Source organism: Lepidochelys kempii, chromosome 8, assembly GCF_965140285.1.
Source record: "Lepidochelys kempii isolate rLepKem1 chromosome 8, rLepKem1.hap1, whole genome shotgun sequence".
Lineage (NCBI taxonomy): Eukaryota > Metazoa > Chordata > Testudines > Cheloniidae > Lepidochelys > Lepidochelys kempii.
The window spans coordinates 1,238,270-1,257,459 of record NC_136387.1 but is presented as its reverse complement, the minus strand read 5'-3'; the positions used below and the strand labels follow the sequence as shown (position 1 = coordinate 1,257,459).

Below are 19,190 nucleotides of genomic sequence, written 5' to 3'. Positions count from 1 at the left end.
CCCTTGAAAGGTCTCACTGGCAAACCAGCAGCACTTTACAATCACTTTATAAGGCTGCTGATCTGTTACCAGTATTAGCATAGCTACCTGGGCTCTGCCCATAGCTCATCGGCTTGGCTGGCAACGCGGCCATATTACAGCGAGATTTCACCTCCAGCTGACAAGGGTCTATCAGCATCAAGCCAAATTGTACAGCATGTTTTTTCTCAGGAGACAGAGCAGTAACTGGCGAGGATGCTAGTGTCAGCTGGTTTCTCACGCGCCGGCTGAAATAGTGCAGATCTGAGGATAGACAGAAGATTGTCCTTCAAGGAAGCACCAACAATCTCTGTCGACAGATGGCCTGGTGTTTCCCAGAGACTTTCACCAACCAGAAAGGATCAGAACCATTTTGTATGTGGTGACACAGACTTCCCACAGCATTTCCTGTTTGTGCAGGGAATGCTGTATGGTCATCTCCCCCTGTTTCCAGAGTTGGGAAAAGAGTTTCAAATTTGCTTGACTCTTTCCAAGAAGGAGGACCAGAGCTCCTTGGCTCCAGGATAAGACACAGGCAGTCAGTGTGGATTACACAACCCACTATCCAGAAAAGTTCCTGCAGATAAGACTTTTCAAATGCCACTGAAAAGCCCTGAGCAAATAGAGGAAACTTGGCAAAATAGCAGTGATGAGCTTGGCAATATAGCATGACTGAGAAATTCCTGAGAGTCAGTTCACCAGAGATCATCAACAGTAAGAAGCCAGAGGCTTTCCAGGTGCTTCTGCTACAAGATCTGCTGGTCTAGGAGGAGACTTGGGGACTACAGATATCTTCCAGGAGATTGCCAAGGAAAAAGGCCACTGACACTATGCTGTCCAAGACTCTCCTTGTTGTCTTTGAATCCTGAACCATGTCCTAACAACTGCAAGATGAACTGAGAATTTATTGTTCTTTAAAATAGCTATTTATCTGGAGTATTACACACCTTTTATAGACAGGTAACAAGGTCTTGCTGGAGCAAAATCAACAGTTACAGGGCTCAGGACTAAAATTCAACTTGATGTACATTGCAAGGCTGAGGGTAAGTTACAGAAGCCGGGCATTTATTATTCAGAACCCATAGGAAGCAGAGATCCTTCCCAGGAGACAAAACTGGAGGGCACTGCTATGACTCCAGATCTGGAAGCCAAGGATTGAGAGGTAGAAACAGACCAGACTGAATAAACCCACTTATCCAGCTGACTGTGAGGTGCTGTCACTTAAACAGAACCTAACTGGCTCATTAATGGCTTCTCTGGGCATCCCTTTCTGTCATATGGCCAGTTATGCCATCAGAATTTATTAAAAACATAAGAATGATCATATTGGGTCATCCCAATGGCCCATCTAGCCCAGTATTCTGTCTTCCAACAGTGGCCAGTGCCAGGTGTCCCAGAGGAGATGAACAGAACAGGACAATTATCAAGTGGTCCGTCCCCTGTCGTCCAGTCCCAGCTTCTGACAGTCAGAGGTTTAGGGACACCCAGAGCAAGAGTTTGTGAATCTGCCCATCTTGGCTAATAGCCATTGATGGACCTATCCTCCAGGAACTGATCTAGTTCTTTTTTGAACCTAGTTATACTTTTCGCCTTCACAACATTTCCTGACCAGTTCCACAGGCTGACTGTGCGTTCCATAAAGAAGTCCTTCCTTGTGTTTGTTTTAAACCTGCTGCTTATTAATTTCATCCGATGACCCCAGCTCTTGTGCTATGGGAAGCGGTAAATAACACGTCCCAAGTCTCTTTCTCCGCATCAGTCACGATTTTCTAGACCTCGATCATCTCCCCCTTGTCTCTTCTCTAAACTGCACAGTCCCAGTCACTTTAAGCTCTCCTCACACGGAAGCTATTCCACACCCCTCATCATTTCTGTTGCCCTTCTCTGTACTTTTTCCAATTCTAATGTATCTTTTTTGAGATAGGGCAACAAGAACTACATTCTATATAGAAGACGTGGGCATACTGTGGATTTATATAGTGGCCTCAAGATATTTTCTGTCTTATTATCTATCCCTTTCCTTATGGTTCCGAACATGCTGTTCGCTGCACATTGAGTGGATGTTTTCAGAGAACCATCCACAATGACTCCAAGGTCTCTTTCTTGTGTGCTAACTGATCATTTAGACCTCATCATTTTATAGTGTGACAGGGTCGGGCCAGATGGCTACAGGAGAGTAATAGAAGATAGATATATTAGCCCCAGGCTAAGTAGGTCCCTTTTCCCTGGGTAAGGTAACAGGGAAGGTTTTTTTTGTTTTTGTTTTTTCCAAATAACTATGTTTACTAACTATATACAACATGCAAGGACTACATACTGTGACAGGGTTGGGCCAGATGGCTACAGGAGAGTGGTAGAAGGCAGATATATTAGCCCCAGGTTAAGTAGGTCCCATTTCCCTGGGTAAGGTAACAGGGAAGGTTTCAGAACAATCAGGAACCTTCTGGAGACAATTAAGACAGGCTGATTAGAATACCTGCAGCCAATCAAGAAGCTGCTAGAATCAATTAAGGCAGGCTAATCAGGGCACCTGGGTTTTAAAAAGGAGCTCACTTCAGTTTGTGGTGTGAGTGTGAGGAGCTGGGAGCAAGAGGCACTAGGAGCTGAGAGTGAGAACGCGAACTGTTGGAGGACTGAGGAGTACAAGCATTATCAGACACCAGGCGGAAGGTCCTGTGGAGAGGATAAAGAAGGTGTTGGGAGGAGGCCATGGGGAAGTAGCCCAGGGAGTTGTAGCTGTCGCCCAGCTGTTCCAGGAGGCACTCTAGACAGCTGCATTCCACAGGGCCCTGGGCTGGAATCCGGAGTAGAGGGCGGGCCTGGGTTCCCCCCAAATCCTCCCAACTCCTGGTCAGACACAGGAGGAGTTGACCTGGACTGTGGGCTCAGAAAAACGGCCAAGCTAAGGGCTGCCGTGAAGCTCCAAGGCGAGCAAATCCGCCAATAAGCGCAAGACCCACCAAGGTAGAGCAGGAACTTTGTCACAATAGGTATAGTTGGGATTGTATTTTTCAATGTGCATTTCTTTGCACTTATCAACATTGAATTTCATCTGCCATTTTCTTGTCCAGTCACCCAATTTTGTGAAATTCCTTCGTAACTCTTCACAGTTAGTTTTGGACTTCACTATCTTGAATAACTTTGTATCATCTGCAAATTTCGCCACCTCACTGTTTACCCATTTTTCCAGATCATTTATGAATATTTTGAACAGCACTAGTCCCAGTAGAGACCCTTGGGGCACCCCCCTATTTACCTCCCTCCACTGTGAAAACTGACCATTTATTCCTATCCTTTGTTTTCTGCCTTTCAACCAGTTACTGATCTATGAGAGAACCTTCCTCCTTATCCCATGACTACTATGCTTAAGAGTCTTTGGTGAGAGACCTTGTCAAAGCTTTCTGAATGTCCAAGTACAATATATCCACTGGATCCCCTTTGTCCACATGTATGTTGACCCCCTCTCAAAGAATTCTAATAGACTGGTGAGGCATGATTTCCCTTTTTTGCTTATAGACTTGATCATACAGTATAGTCAGGGAGACTAATCTTTTCCTAGTCATGTTTTAAAAGATGATTGAAAATGAGGAGACAAATCACATGCATGTTAAGAGGAATAATTGTGGACAATGAGAGGTCCTGATCTTTCATGTACATCAACATCTCTTACAGCTGTTGGTTTCTTCTTTCCTTATCAGTTTCACAGTAAAGGCCAGTGATACAGCAGACATCTGAAGTTAACTTAGCTTATTGCAGAGCTTGAGGGTTTAGCCCCAGTGACCTATTACTGCCAGACAATCTAGATCTGTCTAGTTAACGGAATTTCCCAATGGGGAAGAGCTCAGATAATGTGCAAAAATAACAGCCAATAGCATGTGCCCTGCAGCTTGTTTTTCCTGCTTCCTGCTAGTGCTTTTCCACTCCTCATATGTTAATTGCCTTATTGTCAAGACTGATGCTCTAGGTGTGGGCACTAAGGGCACTTGATTTAAGACCCATAGCTTGCAAGTGAACAGAAATGCTTGTTAAAATTGTATTATTCTAAAAGCGTCTTAGGCTCCCAAATCACTGACAGAGCAAAGCAAAGCCAAGACTTAACAATTACAAATGAAAATATTGTTTCAAATCCGGTCCTGTCTCACATACCTTCCGTGTTGTGAGTTCAGGCCTCCAGGCTCTGGAGCTCCCCTGAACCAATGACACTATCAGTCACCTCCAGACTACCATAAGCAATGCAGTTACCTCTGACGGCTTAGTGGTTAAGGATGAGAGTGGATTACACTCAAACCTCCATAATTCAGTCTCATGATCTGACACTAGCTATACTTTGAACAGTTACTTGCATGTAACATAACCACGTTTCTGTGATTTAGTTAAACAGCAATAAAATAAAAAGTTTGATAAAGATTTGCAAGGCGATTGAGGAAACATGATTTAAATTAGATTTCAGATTGTGTTTGGACAGGTTTTGGTTATCAAATCTCAGAGACAGGACTCAGCACCAGCCAATCAGACGGCTCATTTCCTAGCCAAATGGGACATGATTAATCTGAAATACACCTTAAAAAGAAACAGAGCAAAACACTAATGGCAAAGTGCAGCAGGCTGCCCCAAGATGCATAGTAGGTACCACTCAGGACAGTCTCTTGGCAGGAACGCACTGGTAGGTAAACATGACCCAGTCAGGATTTTGGGTTCCGTTTTTTTTAACCACTGACCTCTCCATCGCTGTCAGATATAACAATAAAGGCATCCACAAAACTACGCTTCTTCTTGGCGTCGACCAGGCCCCTCGGCTCTTCCTCCTCCCCGTCTGGGCCCTGAAAGTCAGGGCTTTCTGCATGCTTCTTCTTCCTCGGCATCCTGCACTCTGAAAAAAATAAAGAGGTTAAAAGCAGCCATTTGCTTCCATCTGGTTCAGTTTTCCCTTAACAGCCATCCAGTTTTACTATTTTAAGCAAAATACTCCAGGAATTAGATCTTATTGCAAAGCAGGGTGGATTTAGTGCTGTTGGGAGCCACATGCATAAGTCCCCACTCATCAAGTCATGAATACTTCACAGCGGATTTGCTCAGAAGGGGCTTCGGAGGAGCAGCAGCACCCACAAGAACTGCCCTCCATTCTTGTTCTCCAATGCAATGAGTAAATTCCCACCCAACTCCTCTTGTTAACGCTCATCTGCAAATGTGTCCAATTATTAATTTTACAGCAGGAAATCACCAGCCCTCCATCAAGGACCCTTGCCGTCCCCTATTAGCACCACCCTTCACTACCACTGCTGCAGAACAAACCAAGATGTTGCGGTGTATCATGCTGACAACCTGGTGGCCTTGGCACTCCAGAATAGGAAACCACAGCAGCAAAACCAGTTGTCAGCTTTCATATTCAATTAGATGTGGGGCAAAAGCCATAGTTTTCCAATAATATAGTTCTGGTCACAGAACAGTAGCGCCAAGAAAATCTGCACAAGCTCTGCAAGGTAGAAGAGTGGAAAAGAGATCGAAAGCAAGAAGTCGTGTACAGTGCACATCACATGACCTGCCTTCCCAATGAACTGCGAATTCAAGCTGTCCTCTGCTGAAATACTCTCCCTAAAGGGTCATCTCAAGCCTTTAGTACAAGCAAGGGCACTCGAGATGTTGGGAGAGCAGAGCATTATCACTGCAACCTTGTGAGGGTTATGTGCAACACCAGAGAGGGCAGGTGCATGTGTTATTCCTGGGGGAATTCTGCACCAAAAAGTTTAAAATTCGGTGCCAACAAATTAAAAATTCTGCGCACAATATTTTAAAATTCTGCAAAATTCTGTATATTTTATTTGTCAAAATAAGACAAAATAATCACACCAGTTTCAATTATTTTGGTAAGTTATTTCAAAATACCTGTCAGTAAGTATGTCTGTAACAATACAGACAAAAAAAAGATTCAGGAATTTTTTTTTTGGATGGATAGGTTTCTTCCTAGACATATTAATACAATAACTTTGACTAATTCATTTAAACTACAATACAGAAACATATTCCCCGCACCCGTCAGAAGCAGTGCAGAGGCTTGGGGGAGTCAGGGGTAACAGAGGAGCCGAGGGAGAAGGAAGGAGCCTGGGAGCAAACCTGGAAGGCTACTGGGTGTGGATGGGAGAAGTATGGAATGGTTTCTTTGGGGGGAAGGGGGAAAGAGTAATTGTTAGGGAGTTGGGGACTCCCCCTTACACACCCTGGTTGATCCCTAGCCCCTCCCATTCAGTCAGGCACATCTGCCCCATCCCTGTGTGGCCCTGGAGCCCTCCTCCCATTCAGGGATCAGTTCTGGGTCCGGTTCTGTTCAATATCTTCATCAGTGAGTTAGGTAATGGTACAGAGAGTACACTTATAAAGTTTGTGGACCATACCAAGCTGGGAGGGGTTGCAAGTGCTTTGGAAGTTAGGATTAAAATTCAAAATGATCTGGACAGACTGGAGAAAAGGTCTGAAGTAAATAGGATGAAATTAAATAAGGACAAATGCAAAGTACTTCATTTAGGAAGGAACAATCAGTTGCACACATACAGAATGGGAAATTGCATCTGATGAAGTGAGCTGTAGCTCACGAAAGCTTATGCTCAAATAAATTTGTTAGTCTCTAAGGTGCCACAAGTACTCCTTTTCTTTTTGAGAATGGGAAATGACTGCCTAGGAAGGAGTACTGCAGAAAGGGATCTGGGGGTCATAGTAGATCACAACCTTAATATGAGTCAACAATGTAATACTGTTGCAAAAAAAAGCAAATTTCATTCTGGGATGTATTAGCAGGAGTGTTGTAAGCAAGACAGGAGAAGTAATTCTTTTGCTCTACTCAACACTGATTAGGCCTCAGCTGGACTATTGTGTCAAGTTCCAGGTGCCACATTTCAGGAAAGATGTGGACAAATTGGAGAACGTCCAGAGAAGAGCAACAAAAATGATGAAAGGTCTAGAAAACATGACCTATGAGGGAAGATTGAAAAAACTGCGTTTGTTTTCTCTGGAGAAGAGAAGACTGAGAGGGGGTGTGATAACAGTTTTCAAGCATGTAAAAGGTTGTTACAAGGAGGAGGGAGAAGAATTGTTCTCCTTAACCTCTGAGGACAGGACAAGACGCTACGGGCTTCAATTGCAGCAAAGGAGGTTTAGACTGGACATTGGGAAAAGCTTCCTGTCAGGGTGGTTAAACACTGGAATAAATTGCCCAGGGAGATGGTGGAATCTCCATCACTGGGGATGTTTACGACCAGGTTGGACACACTGTTAGGAATGGCCAGCAGTGCAGGGGGCTGGACTAGGTGACCCCTCGAAGTCCCTTCCAGTCCCTGTGAGTCTATGAAAATAGGCTCAACTCCTTTTCCTAGATGGGGCCACGGACGCACACACGGGTCACACTGTGCGCCCACAGTCACCCTGCCAGAAAGCAGTTGAGCTGGGATAGAGCCCCCAGGTTCCTTGACTCCTAGCCCAGGGCCTTATCCACCGGTCCATACTTCCTCCATTAAAATGGTTGAAATCTCTTGAATCTACTGGCTTCGGCCTAATATGGAAACACAAGAAAATATACGACAGTGACCCTTGGCTGTTTCCCCCATTACCCAGTACAGAACAGCGCATTCCCTCTCAAACACCAGAGGAGTCCAAGCATGCAGTGGCTTCAACAGACGTGAAGGACAGGAACATGCTCAGAACTCGTGCTGGCTGAAGAACAAGAGTGTAGCACATTGCTCCAGCTGCATGCAGGCCTGGTCTCTGCTACAAAGTTACGTTGACCCAAGTCAAATTGTGTCAACCTTGTTGTGCATGTGTCTATACCAAAATTTATCTCCTGCCGACATAAGCACCCTGTTACCGCGACACAATAACACCACATTTCTGAGCAATGCAGAGCCACAACTGACCTATTTAGGTCGACAATGTGTGAGTACAGACACTGCATGAGTTGTGTCAACCGTAACAGTCCTCCAGCAGCTGTCCCACAGTGCCCCTGTCCCCACAACAGTGGCCATTCTCATCATGGTTTTGAATTCCACTGCTCAGGCGTCACAGAGACTGGAAGCTCACCTTCTCCCTTACAAACCTCCGCATGCTTTTTAAATGCAGTCTCCTGGTTGCCCACCTTGACGAGCACAGCTACCACCTCCCCTTTGTTGTGTGGAGCCAACCATGCCGGCTCCACGCATAAAGACAAGTACTAGACCAGGGGCGGGCAAACTTTTTGGCCTGAGGGCCATATCGGGTTTCCAAAATTGTATGGAGGGCCTGTTAGGGGAGGCTGTGCCTCCCCAAACAGCCAGTTGTGGTCCAGCCCCCGGCCCCTATCCAACCCCCCCTGCTTCTCGCCCTCTGATGGCCCCCCCCGGGACTCCTACCCCATCCAACGCCCCCTCCCGTTCCCTGTCCCCTGATGGCCCCCCAGGACTCCTGCCCCATCCAACCCCCCCGCTCCCTGACTATCCCCTGACTCCCCGCCCCTGACTGCCCCCTGCCGCCCCATCCAACCCCTCCTCTCATTCCTGACTGCCCCCCCTCCCCCAGGACCCCTGCCCCATCCAACCACCCATTCTCCCTGTCCCCTGACTGTCCACAGAATTCCTGCCCCTGACTGCCTCCCGCTGCCCCATCCAACCCCCCCCCCTTCCTGACTGCCCCTCAGGACTCCTGCCCCCATTCAACCCCCCTGTGCCCTGCCCTCTAACTGACCCGCCCCCTATCCACACCCCCACCCCCTGACCACCCCCTGGAACTCTCCTGCCCTCTATTCAACCCCCCTGCTTCCTGCCCCCTTACCGCGCTGCCTGGAGCACCCATGGCTGGCAGCGCTACACCCGCGCCTCCCGGCTGGAGCCAGCCACGCACCGCACAGCACCAAGCACCGGGCCAGGCCGGGCTCTGCAGCTGGGCTGCCCAGGAGCTCACAGCCCCCTGCCCAGAGCATCGCGCCCGTGATGCAGTGAGCTGAGGCTGCAGGGGAGGGGGAGAACAGCAGGGGAGGGGCCAGGGGCGAGCCTCCTGGGCCAGGAGCTCAGGGGCTGGGCAGGACAGTCCCACGGGCCACATGTGGCCCGTGGGCCATAGTTTGCCCACCTCTGTACTAGACCTACTCCTGTCTTGAGCAGGCTAGAAGTCTTAGGTCTTCTTGGCCTGTAGGGAAAGATGCTCTGCCACAGAAATATAGACATCTATGGGGCCTGACAGAGATGAGCAGCAGTGCCATGGCAAAGCAAAGGAACTTTGCTAGGCATACCAGAAGGCGATGGAGGCCAACAACTGGTGCTTCCCCCTAGACTTGCTGTGAACGCTGGCCTTGGAAGGGCCATATGACCATGACCATAGAGAAGGACTGAGAATGGAGACAGTGGTTGCTGCAGGAGAGGGAAAGGGACTGAGAAGTGCATCAGGAAATGCACCAGGACATCATGGGTTTGCTCAAGCAACAAACTCTGACGTTGCAGAGTATTTCTGACCTACATGCCCAAAGACACTGGACTCAGCAGCCTTTCCAGGGCTTAGAGAGCTCCAGTGCTTCCGACTCTCCTCTGTAGGTGTAGGGAGGCAACTTGGTGTGCACCCGCAAACCTATCACTCCATTCCAGACAGCACGGAGAACCAGTGACACATCCACGGCCCTGTCAAAACCACACATCAGCCACAATGCACTACACCACAAAAGATTTACATACCTGAACGTAAACTATCACTGTTTGCTTGCGTTCTGAGGTGGGATTTTAAAGTATGGCTCACCAAGTTAGTGGTGCTAAAATGTTTTACCTTGTGTGTTTGCACTTTAATTTTGTTTCCTGCTTCTTTGCTCACGATGACGTTTTATTTTTGGAGACAGAGTATATTTATCAGTTTACACCAACATTATAGCTGCATTAAAGAATTCTTAATTCATACACACGAGACACACTATTTCATAAAAGCATCTCACAACACTACTGTGGGCTGACTATAAAAATGGTCTTTTAAAGCCTCCTTCAGCTATATAGGTCCACAGTTGGCTCTTCTAACAGCCCTTGTGTCTGGTTGTTCAAATTCAGCAGACAGATGGTCCACCTCACCTCTCCGCCCTGGCAGTAGCCTGTCCCCCTTGCCCCGTAGATATTATGCAGTACAGAACGTGCAGTATAACAATGGAGATGTTTGCCTCCTTGAAATCCAGTCTAGTGAGTAAAGAATGCCAGCGACTCTTCAATCTACCAAAAGCACATTAAACAGTCATTTTGCTATTTGCTGATAGCTGAATCTTTCTTTGGCGATGTTGAGGTGGCCAGTGTATGTCTTCATGAGCCAGGAGCAGGCTAGGTTCCCCAGAATCACAACTGGCATTTCACATTGTCAATGGTAATGTGTCAGTCAAGGAAAAATGTCCCTGCTTGCAGCTTTTTGAAAAGTCCTGTGTTCTTAAAGATGCTTCCCTGACCAGCCCACACTGATATCAGTGATGCACCACCAGTGATCCACAAATGCTTGTATAACCATGGAAAGTATCTCTTTCTGTTTATGCACCTAGTGGCAAGGTGGGACAGTCCCAGAATAGGATGTGCGTGCCATCTATCACCTCACTGTAGTTCAGGAACGCTATGGCTGCAAATCTATGCACTACTTCCTGCATATTACCAAGACTAACAGTCCTGTGTCGCAGGATATACTTACTGGCCTTGTATGCTTGGAAAAAAATGGACCCCACTGTAGATTTTCTAACTTTAAACTGATTGGCCACTGACGAATAGCAATCCAGCGTTGCAAGCTTCCAGAGCATGATAGCCATTCGCTTCACCACAGTCATTGCAGCTGATTTTGACCTCCCTGCACTGGAGATCTGAGGCGAGCTCGGCACACAGATCCAGGAATGTGGCCATTCGCATCCAAATGTTCTGCAAGCTCTATTTGTCATCCCAAACCTGCATTTCAATGCAATCCCACCAATCAGTGCTTGTTTCTCCGGCCCAGAAGCCAACATGCACTGGGTGGAGCTGCTCCATGAATGTCAGAAACAACTTGGAATTTCTGTTTGTTGTGTCCATCGGCACACAGTTATTACACGGGAATACCTCTGCAGCTTCCTCACTGCATGGTCAATTATAGTCGTACTACTGACTTCTGCAAATACAGGAGAATCTTGCACCCTATATCAGCAATAGTCATTAGAATGACCCTGAGCTCTGCAGGCTGCATGCTTCTGCAAATACGGTGCACGCTGAAAACTGACGAGTGGGACTGGGGGAGATTTTAAAAATGGCGTGAAAATTATCGGATGGAGCAAGCACCATGGAATAGAGAAAGTTGCATGGTGGGAACTTGACTCTCAGTTCTCAGAAATCCTTGGGAAAATCGTTAGTATCCCACAAAGCACTCAGACATGTCCCACAAGGCACTGGGTCAGACAGTGGCACGCGCCACGCTGGGATACCTACCCAGAGTGCACTGCAGTTTACACTGACGCAACCACTCGCAGTGTGCGTGCACCACGCCGAAGCAAGCAACGATGCAGGCGCACACGCCAGCAATGTACAAAAGTCGCCAACTGGATACTGACGTAATTTGCATCGACCAAACTTTGTAGCGTAGACATGGCCTTAGATACAGTGACAGAAGACTGGGAGGCAGGAATAAACAACTTCCCATCCCCTCCTTCTGCAGCCTTGTGCAAGTCACTTAGTAGATTTCCCTCGCTTACCCTCATCTGTAAATCTGGGATGACCATCCTTGTTGTGTGGGTCAATTGATAATGAAGGGCAATAAGGAGGAGTTTTAAAGTATATTAGGAAGAAAAACAATTCTAACAGGGATGTTGGTCCATGACTAGATGGAAAAAGTGGAATTATCAATAATAATGCAGAAAAGGCAGAGCATTCAATAAACGTTTCTGTTCTGTGTTTGGGGACAAGACAGATGATGTGGTAATACCGTATGAGGATGATGAAATACTGTCCATTCCAATAGTATCTCGGGAGGATGTTAAACAGGAACTATAAAAATCAGACATTTTAAAAACAGCAGGTCCAGATAACTTGCACCCAAGAGTTCCAAAAGTGCTGGCTGAGGAGCTGGTGGACCATTAATGTTGATTTTCAATAAGTCTTGGAATACTGGGGCAATTCCAGAAGCCTGGAAGCTAATGTTGTACCAATATTTAAAAAGGGTAAATGGGAGGACCCGGCTTGTCAGTCTGAGATTGATCTGGGGCAAGATAATGGAGCAGCTGATATGGCACTCGATTAGTAAAGAATTAAAGGAGGGTAGTATAATTAATGTCAATCAACATGGGTTTATGGAAAAGAGATCCTGTCTAACTAACTAGATATATTTTTTTATGAGATTGCAAGTTTGGATGATAAAGTTAACATTGTTGATGTAATAGACTCAGACTTCTGAATGGCATTTGACTTGGTACCACGTGACATTTTGATTAAAAAATTGGAACAATATAAATCAACATGGCCCACAGTACATGGATTGAAAGCTGGCTAACTGAGGGGTCTCAGAATGTAACTAGAAATTGGGAAACATTAGCAAGCAGTGTGTTTCTAATGGGGTCTTGCAGGGACCTGTTCCAATTTAACATTTTTATCAAGGACCCGCAAGAAAACATAAAATCATTTCTGATAAAGTTTGCACATGACACACAAATTGAGGGAGTGGGAAATAATTAAGAAGACAGGTCACTGGTACAGAGTGCTCTGGATCCCTGGGTAAGCTGGGTACAAGCAAAAAATATGTTTTAATAATGCTAAATGTAAACGTGTACATCTAGGACCAAAGAACATCAGCCATTGTGACATGACGGAGGGCTCCACCCTGGGAAGCAGTGACTCTGAAACAGATTGGGGGACTGTGGTGTGTAATCAGCTGACCGTGCGGTACCTGTGCAACCCTGTGGCTGAAAAGGCTAATGCGACCCTTGGATGCACCAACAGGGGATCTCGAGCAGGAGCAGAGGGTGATTTTCCCTCTGTATCTGGCACTGGTGCTACATACAGCTGCTGCAGTCCAGTGCCCAGTTCTGGTGCCTAGAGTTCAAGAAGGATGCTGACACATTGCAGAAGGTTTAGAGAAGTGCCATGAGCGTGATTAAAGGGTTAGAAAACCTGCCCTACAGTATTTGACAATGGGCTCTTCAAATTGGCACTGAAAGCTATAACGTGACCCAATGGCTGGAGGGGGAAACTACATAAATTCATATTAGAAATAAAGTGTACGTTTTTAACAGGGAGGGTAATTAACCATTGGAACAGTTTACACAGGGTCATGGTGGATTCTTCATCACTAACAATTTTTAAATCAAGATTGGATGTTTTCCCACAAGATTTGCTCTAGAATTATTTGGGGCAGTTCTAGAGCCTCTATTATACAGGAGGAGGTCACACTAAAGAAGAGAAGACTGAGGGGGGAACATGAGTGTTAACAGTTTTCAAGTGCATAAAAAGTTGTTACAAGGAGGAGGGAGAAAAATTGTTTTTGTTAACCTCTGAGGACAGGACAAGCAGCAATGGGCTTCAATTGCAGCAAGGGCAGTTTAGATTGGATATTAGGAAAAACTTCCTAACTGTCAGGGTGGTTACGCACTGGAATAAATTGCCTAGGGAGGTTGTGGAATCTCCATCTTTGGAGATTTTTGAGAGCAGTTCAGACAAACACCTGTCAGGGATGGTCTAGACCAGTGTTTTTCAAAGTTCGGATCATGACCCAGTACTGGGTCGCGGCATGAAAGGCATTGGGTTGCCTTGCTCAGCTCCCAGGGACCCTAGCAGCTCTGGTCAGCACCACCGACTGGGCCAGCTTCTAGGCAGAGGAGCCACGGGGCTCTGCACGCTGCCCCCACCCCGAGCACCGGCTCCACACTCCCATTGGCTGGGAACCAGCCAATGGGAACTGGGGGGGGCGGTGCCTGCGGGCAAGAGCCATGTGGAGCCAATTGCGCGCCTCCGCCTGGGAGCCGGACCTGCTGCTGGATGCTTCTGGGGCGCAGCATGGTCCATGGTGCCAGGACAGGTGGGAAGCCTGTCTCTGCATCTCAGCTGTGCCACTGACCAGGAGCCACGGGAGGTATGCCCGCGCCCCAACCCCACACCACAATCCCCTGCCCCAGCCCTGGGCCCCCGCCAACCCGGAACCCTTTCCTGAACCCCCAACCCCACGGTTGGGTTGCGGGCATCAACAATTTTCTCCAACTGGGTCCCCAGAAAAAAGTTTGAAAACCACTGCTCTAGACTAGGGGTTCTTACAACAAAATTTTTGGTGGCCTCAGACTGTGGCCACCAACTGTTGCTGATGGCCGTGCTGACAATTTTTCCTAAAATACTTGATTAACTTTAAGAAAAACAAATAAATATGCACAAAAACATGTCCAAACCACTGTAATTTATTTATGTAGGGTTTTTTTAGACTCAGTAGTAAAAATAATTTACAGTTGACTCTATTCTTTACTGAACCAAAACAGAACAGAAACAGAAATAAGGCGCTTTGCATGTTCTTGTCTTTTTGTTGTTTCTTTTGCTTTTCTGGTTGCACTTTTTTCCTTCTAAAACTTGCTAGCTGGTAAGTCTTCTGCTGTGAAAAGTGATATCTGTATGTTTGCTAATATCACTTTTCACAGCAGATTTACTCAGCCCTTGCAAGCACTGGGACAAATTAAGCCCTGGATGGGGAGGTGGGCAGGGAGGCAGCGGGACACAGGGAAAATGGCAGGGGTGGCGAGCCTGAGGCTGGAGCCTGGAACCAGAGCCTGCCACTGTGTGGATGGAGCCCGAAGCCCTGTAGCTAAAGCCTGTCTCCCCTGCCCCTGGGAAAGTGGGGAATCCACCAGCTGTCTGCACCGCCAGTGTTTGTGTCTCTGGAGGGGGGCAGGGTCCAACCGCTGCTGGCGGCCCTGGGAGAGGGGACACTGCTTTGCGCCCCCCGCCCAGGAGGCTGTGGCTGCAAGAAAATGGCCTAGTGGCTGCATTTGAGAAACACTGGTAGACAATACTTGGTCCTGCCATGAGTACAGGGGACTGGACCCGATGGCCTCTTGAGGTCCCTTCCAGTCCTTCGATTCTACAGTTCTATGAAATGATCGCAATGGTCCCTCCTGGCCTTCCAATCTAGGAATAAGGTTTGGGAGGCCCTTCGAAGATGAAAAGTGCCGTATTGATTCTATGCATTGATTTTAAAAGTGACTGCAACTGTCAAGGCACAATCAATAAATTCCTGTTTGTCTGCTACTGAGAAATAAAACAGGGCTCCCAACAAGATCCTGCAGCATGTGGAAGGGTGTTAGCTCTTGAAAGACAAAGCTGTCCTGCTCCATCTGAGCTACATGTGGGCATGGCTGGAGATTCCTTCTTATCCTTTCCCTTCTTTCTGCTCTCCTGTTCCCTCCCCTGCACCAGACACACACCTCGTGAATGCAGGCAACTACCCTCATACAGAACTTCTGAGATTCCATTATAGTGGGGGAGGAGCCTTATCAGAGGAAAGATATGCACAGAGCAAGCCCTTTGGGATGATGGACAGAAGCAGCACCAAACAGACCTTTGGTCACTGTTGTCTGAATCCTTTCAACTGTGTATTTGGGGAATCTGATTGTAAACCTAGATTTACCAGGGAAACAAGGCAAACGTCCACACTGGTCCCTAACTCCCTTCCGATTGTGTAAGGCACCTTCTGCATGCTGCACCACATTAGATAAGGGATCACTTAGAAGCATCAGCTGGCGGTCCGACAATTTACTTATCCCTGACATTCGCCAAAATAGATGCACAGAGCTTTACCCACACAACTCCCACCACAGGGCTGAAAATAAAGGGGCTGAGGGGGCAGAGAGAGCGTCTGTACAAAACACACTAAGTGAACAAGGCAAAAAAGGAAGCGTGTATCAGTGATCTCTCAGAGGGGACAACTGCTGGTAACTGAGGTACTGCTATTTGCTTGAATGAATTACTTACTAGGACTTGTGCAAAGTGGCTCGCATCTAGCTTTCCAGTCACCCACTTGTTTATCTTTGGATGCTAAGAACATCTTCTTCTAAATGTTCCAACAGCAAAGGTGACCCAGTAATGAGATAACTCACACATGCTTCTTTCCATCCATAACATTTTTAGGGGAACCCTTGAAGATCCTCAACTGGTGACTATTTGTCACTCTCTCTCTCCCCATCTATCATTTTGATGAATCAGAAAACAATTAATGACAGGATAATTCTAAATCTTGATACTGCAGCTACAGACCTGCCAAGTTGTGACAGCTTAAAAATGCTTGAAAAATGAGGCCAAAAATGGATGACTCCCATCCACAGATAAGTTTCTGAGAGGTCTGAGACACGGGCTGCTGCTTTATAAACGCTCCCTTCCTTCAGGAATGATATACGTTGCTCACAATCAGCACCATGGACTAACCACCACACGGGCTAATTCCACATGAAGCCCTTCTCTAGCCTCTTCTGCCTAGAGGTCTTGGGGCTCTTTGCAGCCATTATTTAATTCCACCGCTTGATGAGTCCCAGAGAGAGGCCTGATTTCCTGCAGTGCTGAGCACACAGCGGTTCCACTGAAGCCAGTGGGAGCTGCCCACGGCATCTCGGGAGATGGGGCCAAGAAGGCCAGCATCGCCCGCAGCAGGTCAGTCACAGAGGCAGGACTAGAACCCAGGAGCCCGGAGTCCCAGGCCTGTCACTTACCCACTAGGTTTCAGAGTAACAGCCGTGTTAGTCTGTATTCGCAAAAAGAAAAGGAGTACTTGTGGCACCTTAGAGACTAACCAATTTATTTGAGCATGAGCTTTCGTGAGCTACAGCTCACTTCCTCAGATGCATATCGTGGAAACTGCAGCAGGCTTTATATATACACAGAGAATATGAAACAATACCTCCTCCCACCCCACTGTCCTGCTGGTAATACCTTATCTAAAGTGATCATCAGGTGGGCCATTTCCAGCACAAATCCAGGTTTTCTCACCCTCCACCCCCCCACACAAATTCACTCTCCTGCTGGTGATAGCCCATCCAAAGTGACAACTCTTTACACAATGTGCATGACAATCAAGTTGGGCCATTTCCTGCACAAATCCAGGTTTTCTCACATCCCCCCCACCCCCATACACTTACCCACTAGACAGCACTTCTTTAAGGCCCTGATCCTGCCAGGAGCTCTCTGTGGGGAGGACCCTGTGCTCTGGTAGAGACTCGCTGGCCCAGGCTCTCCTGCAGGACAGGGGCCTAAGTGTTCACATAAAACCAACCAGGTTCCCAGAGGGCTGGGCTAGGGGTATCGGACAAGGCTGGCCCGGAGACCCAGCTAACCCCGAAGAGCTCCATCCCCGAACAGGGTCTTACAGTCTCTTACTATGACCCTTCCTCCCCCTGGTAACGTGGGGGGAGTGGTTTGGGGCACCCTCCGGGGCAGGCTGGGGGGGCACGCAGGCTAGGAGGGGGAGGGGCACCCAGCGGGGCAGGGGCGGTCAGGCGGGGAGGGGGAAGGGCAGTGGCACCCAGCGGGGAGGGGCGGTCAGGCTTGGAGGGGCAGGGGCACCCAGCAGAGTATGGGGGGGTCAGGCGGGGAGGGGCACCCAGCGGGGTGGGGGCAGTCAGGCCTGGAGGGGGAGGGGAGAGGCACCCAGCAGAGTGTGGGGGGGTCAGGCGGGGAGCGGAGGGGAGGGGCACTCAGCGGAGTGGGGGGGATCAGGGGCACCCAGAGGGGCGGGGGTGGTCAGGCCGGGAGGGGGAGGGGTCAGGCGAGGAGGGGCACCCAGGAGCGGGGGGGGGGTCAGGCGGGGAGGGGAAGGGGCAGGGGCACCCAGCGGAGTGGGGGGGTCAGGCGGGGAGGGGCAGGGGCACCCAGCAGGGCGGGCGGGGGCCAGACCGGGAGGGGGAGGGGTCAGGCGAGGAGAGGCACCCAGGGGCGGGGGGGAGGTCAGGCGGGGAGGGGGAGGGGCAGGGGCACCCAGCGGAGTGGGGGGGTCAGGCGGGGAGGGGCAGGGGCACCCAGCAGGGCGGGCGGGGGCCAGACCGGGAGGGGGAGGGGTCAGGCGAGGAGGGGCACCCAGGGGCGGGGGGGAGGCCAGGCGGGGAGGGGGAGGGGCAGGGGCACCCAGCGGGGCGGGGGGGGGGGTCAGGCGGGTAGGGGGAGGGGCAGGGGCACCCAGCGGGGCGGGCGGGGGCCAGACCGGGAGGGGGAGGGGTCAGGCGAGGAGGGGCACCCAGGGGCGGGGGGGGTCAGGCGGGGAGGGGGAGGGGCAGGGGCACCCAGCGGGGCGGGCGGGGGCCAGACCGGGAGGGGGAGGGGTCAGGCGAGGAGGGGCACCCAGGGGCGGGGGGGAGGTCAGGCGGGGAGGGGGAGGGGCAGGGGCACCCAGCGGGGCGGGGGGGGTCAGGCGGGGAGGGGCACCCAGCGGGGCGGGGGCACGTTACTCACCGGGCCCAGTGGCTCCCGCAGGCCGGAGCCCCTCCCACTCCCGGCCCGCTTGGCAGCGCGAGGGCGGCGTCTCCTCTCCCTCCCGCGGCCCGAAGCGACTCGCCCGCCGCGATCAGCGGGCCCGCTGCCCACACTCAAGCTGGCGGCGGCGGCCTCACTGCCCTCTGCCCTCCTTCAACATGGCGGTGGCGTCCTCCCGTTGGGATCACGCGGTGGCCCTTTCCCATGTGACCCCGGGTGAGGCCTGTGCCGCCATCTTGCCTCCGGGCAGAGAGGAGCCGTTTGCCAGGAGTTGGCCCTTTCCCTCCTCCCCGGTTGGTGGGTTGGTTTCCCAGCACCGCCCCTCGCCCCCAGACAGGGTCCTGGGAGATGGCCGCGCCCACTGTCCGGACCCACCGTGGCTATGGGGACACCTTGGCAGCGCTGCGGCCCGGGGCAAGCCCTACGAGGGGCACCGTGGGTCAGGCCCAGGGCCCGTCTAGCCCGGGGCCGCTGCCAGGTGCGGGTGAGGGGATGAGCAGGACAGGGCGATTTATGGCGTGATCCATCCCTGGTCGTCCAGTCCCAGCTTCTGGCCGCCCGAGGCTCGGGACACCCAGAGCAGGGGGCCTCCCTGACCATCGGGGCGAGCACCATTGGTGGACCTGTCCTCCAGGAACTTGTCTGGTTCTTTTTTGAACCCAGTTATACTTTTGGCTGTCACAGCATCCTGTGGCAAGGAGTTCCACAGGTTCACTGTGTGTTGGGTGAAGCAATGCTTCCTTAGGTTTGTTTTAA

General features: G+C 49.8%; 1 protein-coding gene across 5 annotated transcripts in view; it reads right to left on the bottom strand.

Annotated features, from left to right (window-relative positions):
* The window catches only part of LOC140915480 (hexokinase-2), a 96,227-nt gene extending 77,641 nt beyond the window's left edge, over positions 1-18,586 (bottom strand). For 4 of the 5 annotated variants that reach the window (XM_073355115.1, XM_073355120.1, XM_073355118.1 and 1 more), the window contains exons 1-2: positions 18,414-18,586; positions 4,737-4,888 (exon numbers count right to left, since the gene is read on the bottom strand). In XM_073355115.1, coding sequence (XP_073211216.1) covers positions 4,737-4,880 — 144 coding nt within the window. In that variant the 5' untranslated portion in view covers positions 4,881-4,888; positions 18,414-18,586. Of the gene's footprint in view, positions 1-4,736; positions 4,889-17,107; positions 17,204-18,413 lie in introns of all 5 variants that reach the window. The other variant, XM_073355116.1, reaches the window with a different exon arrangement.
* Between the last annotated feature and the right edge of the window lie 604 nt (positions 18,587-19,190).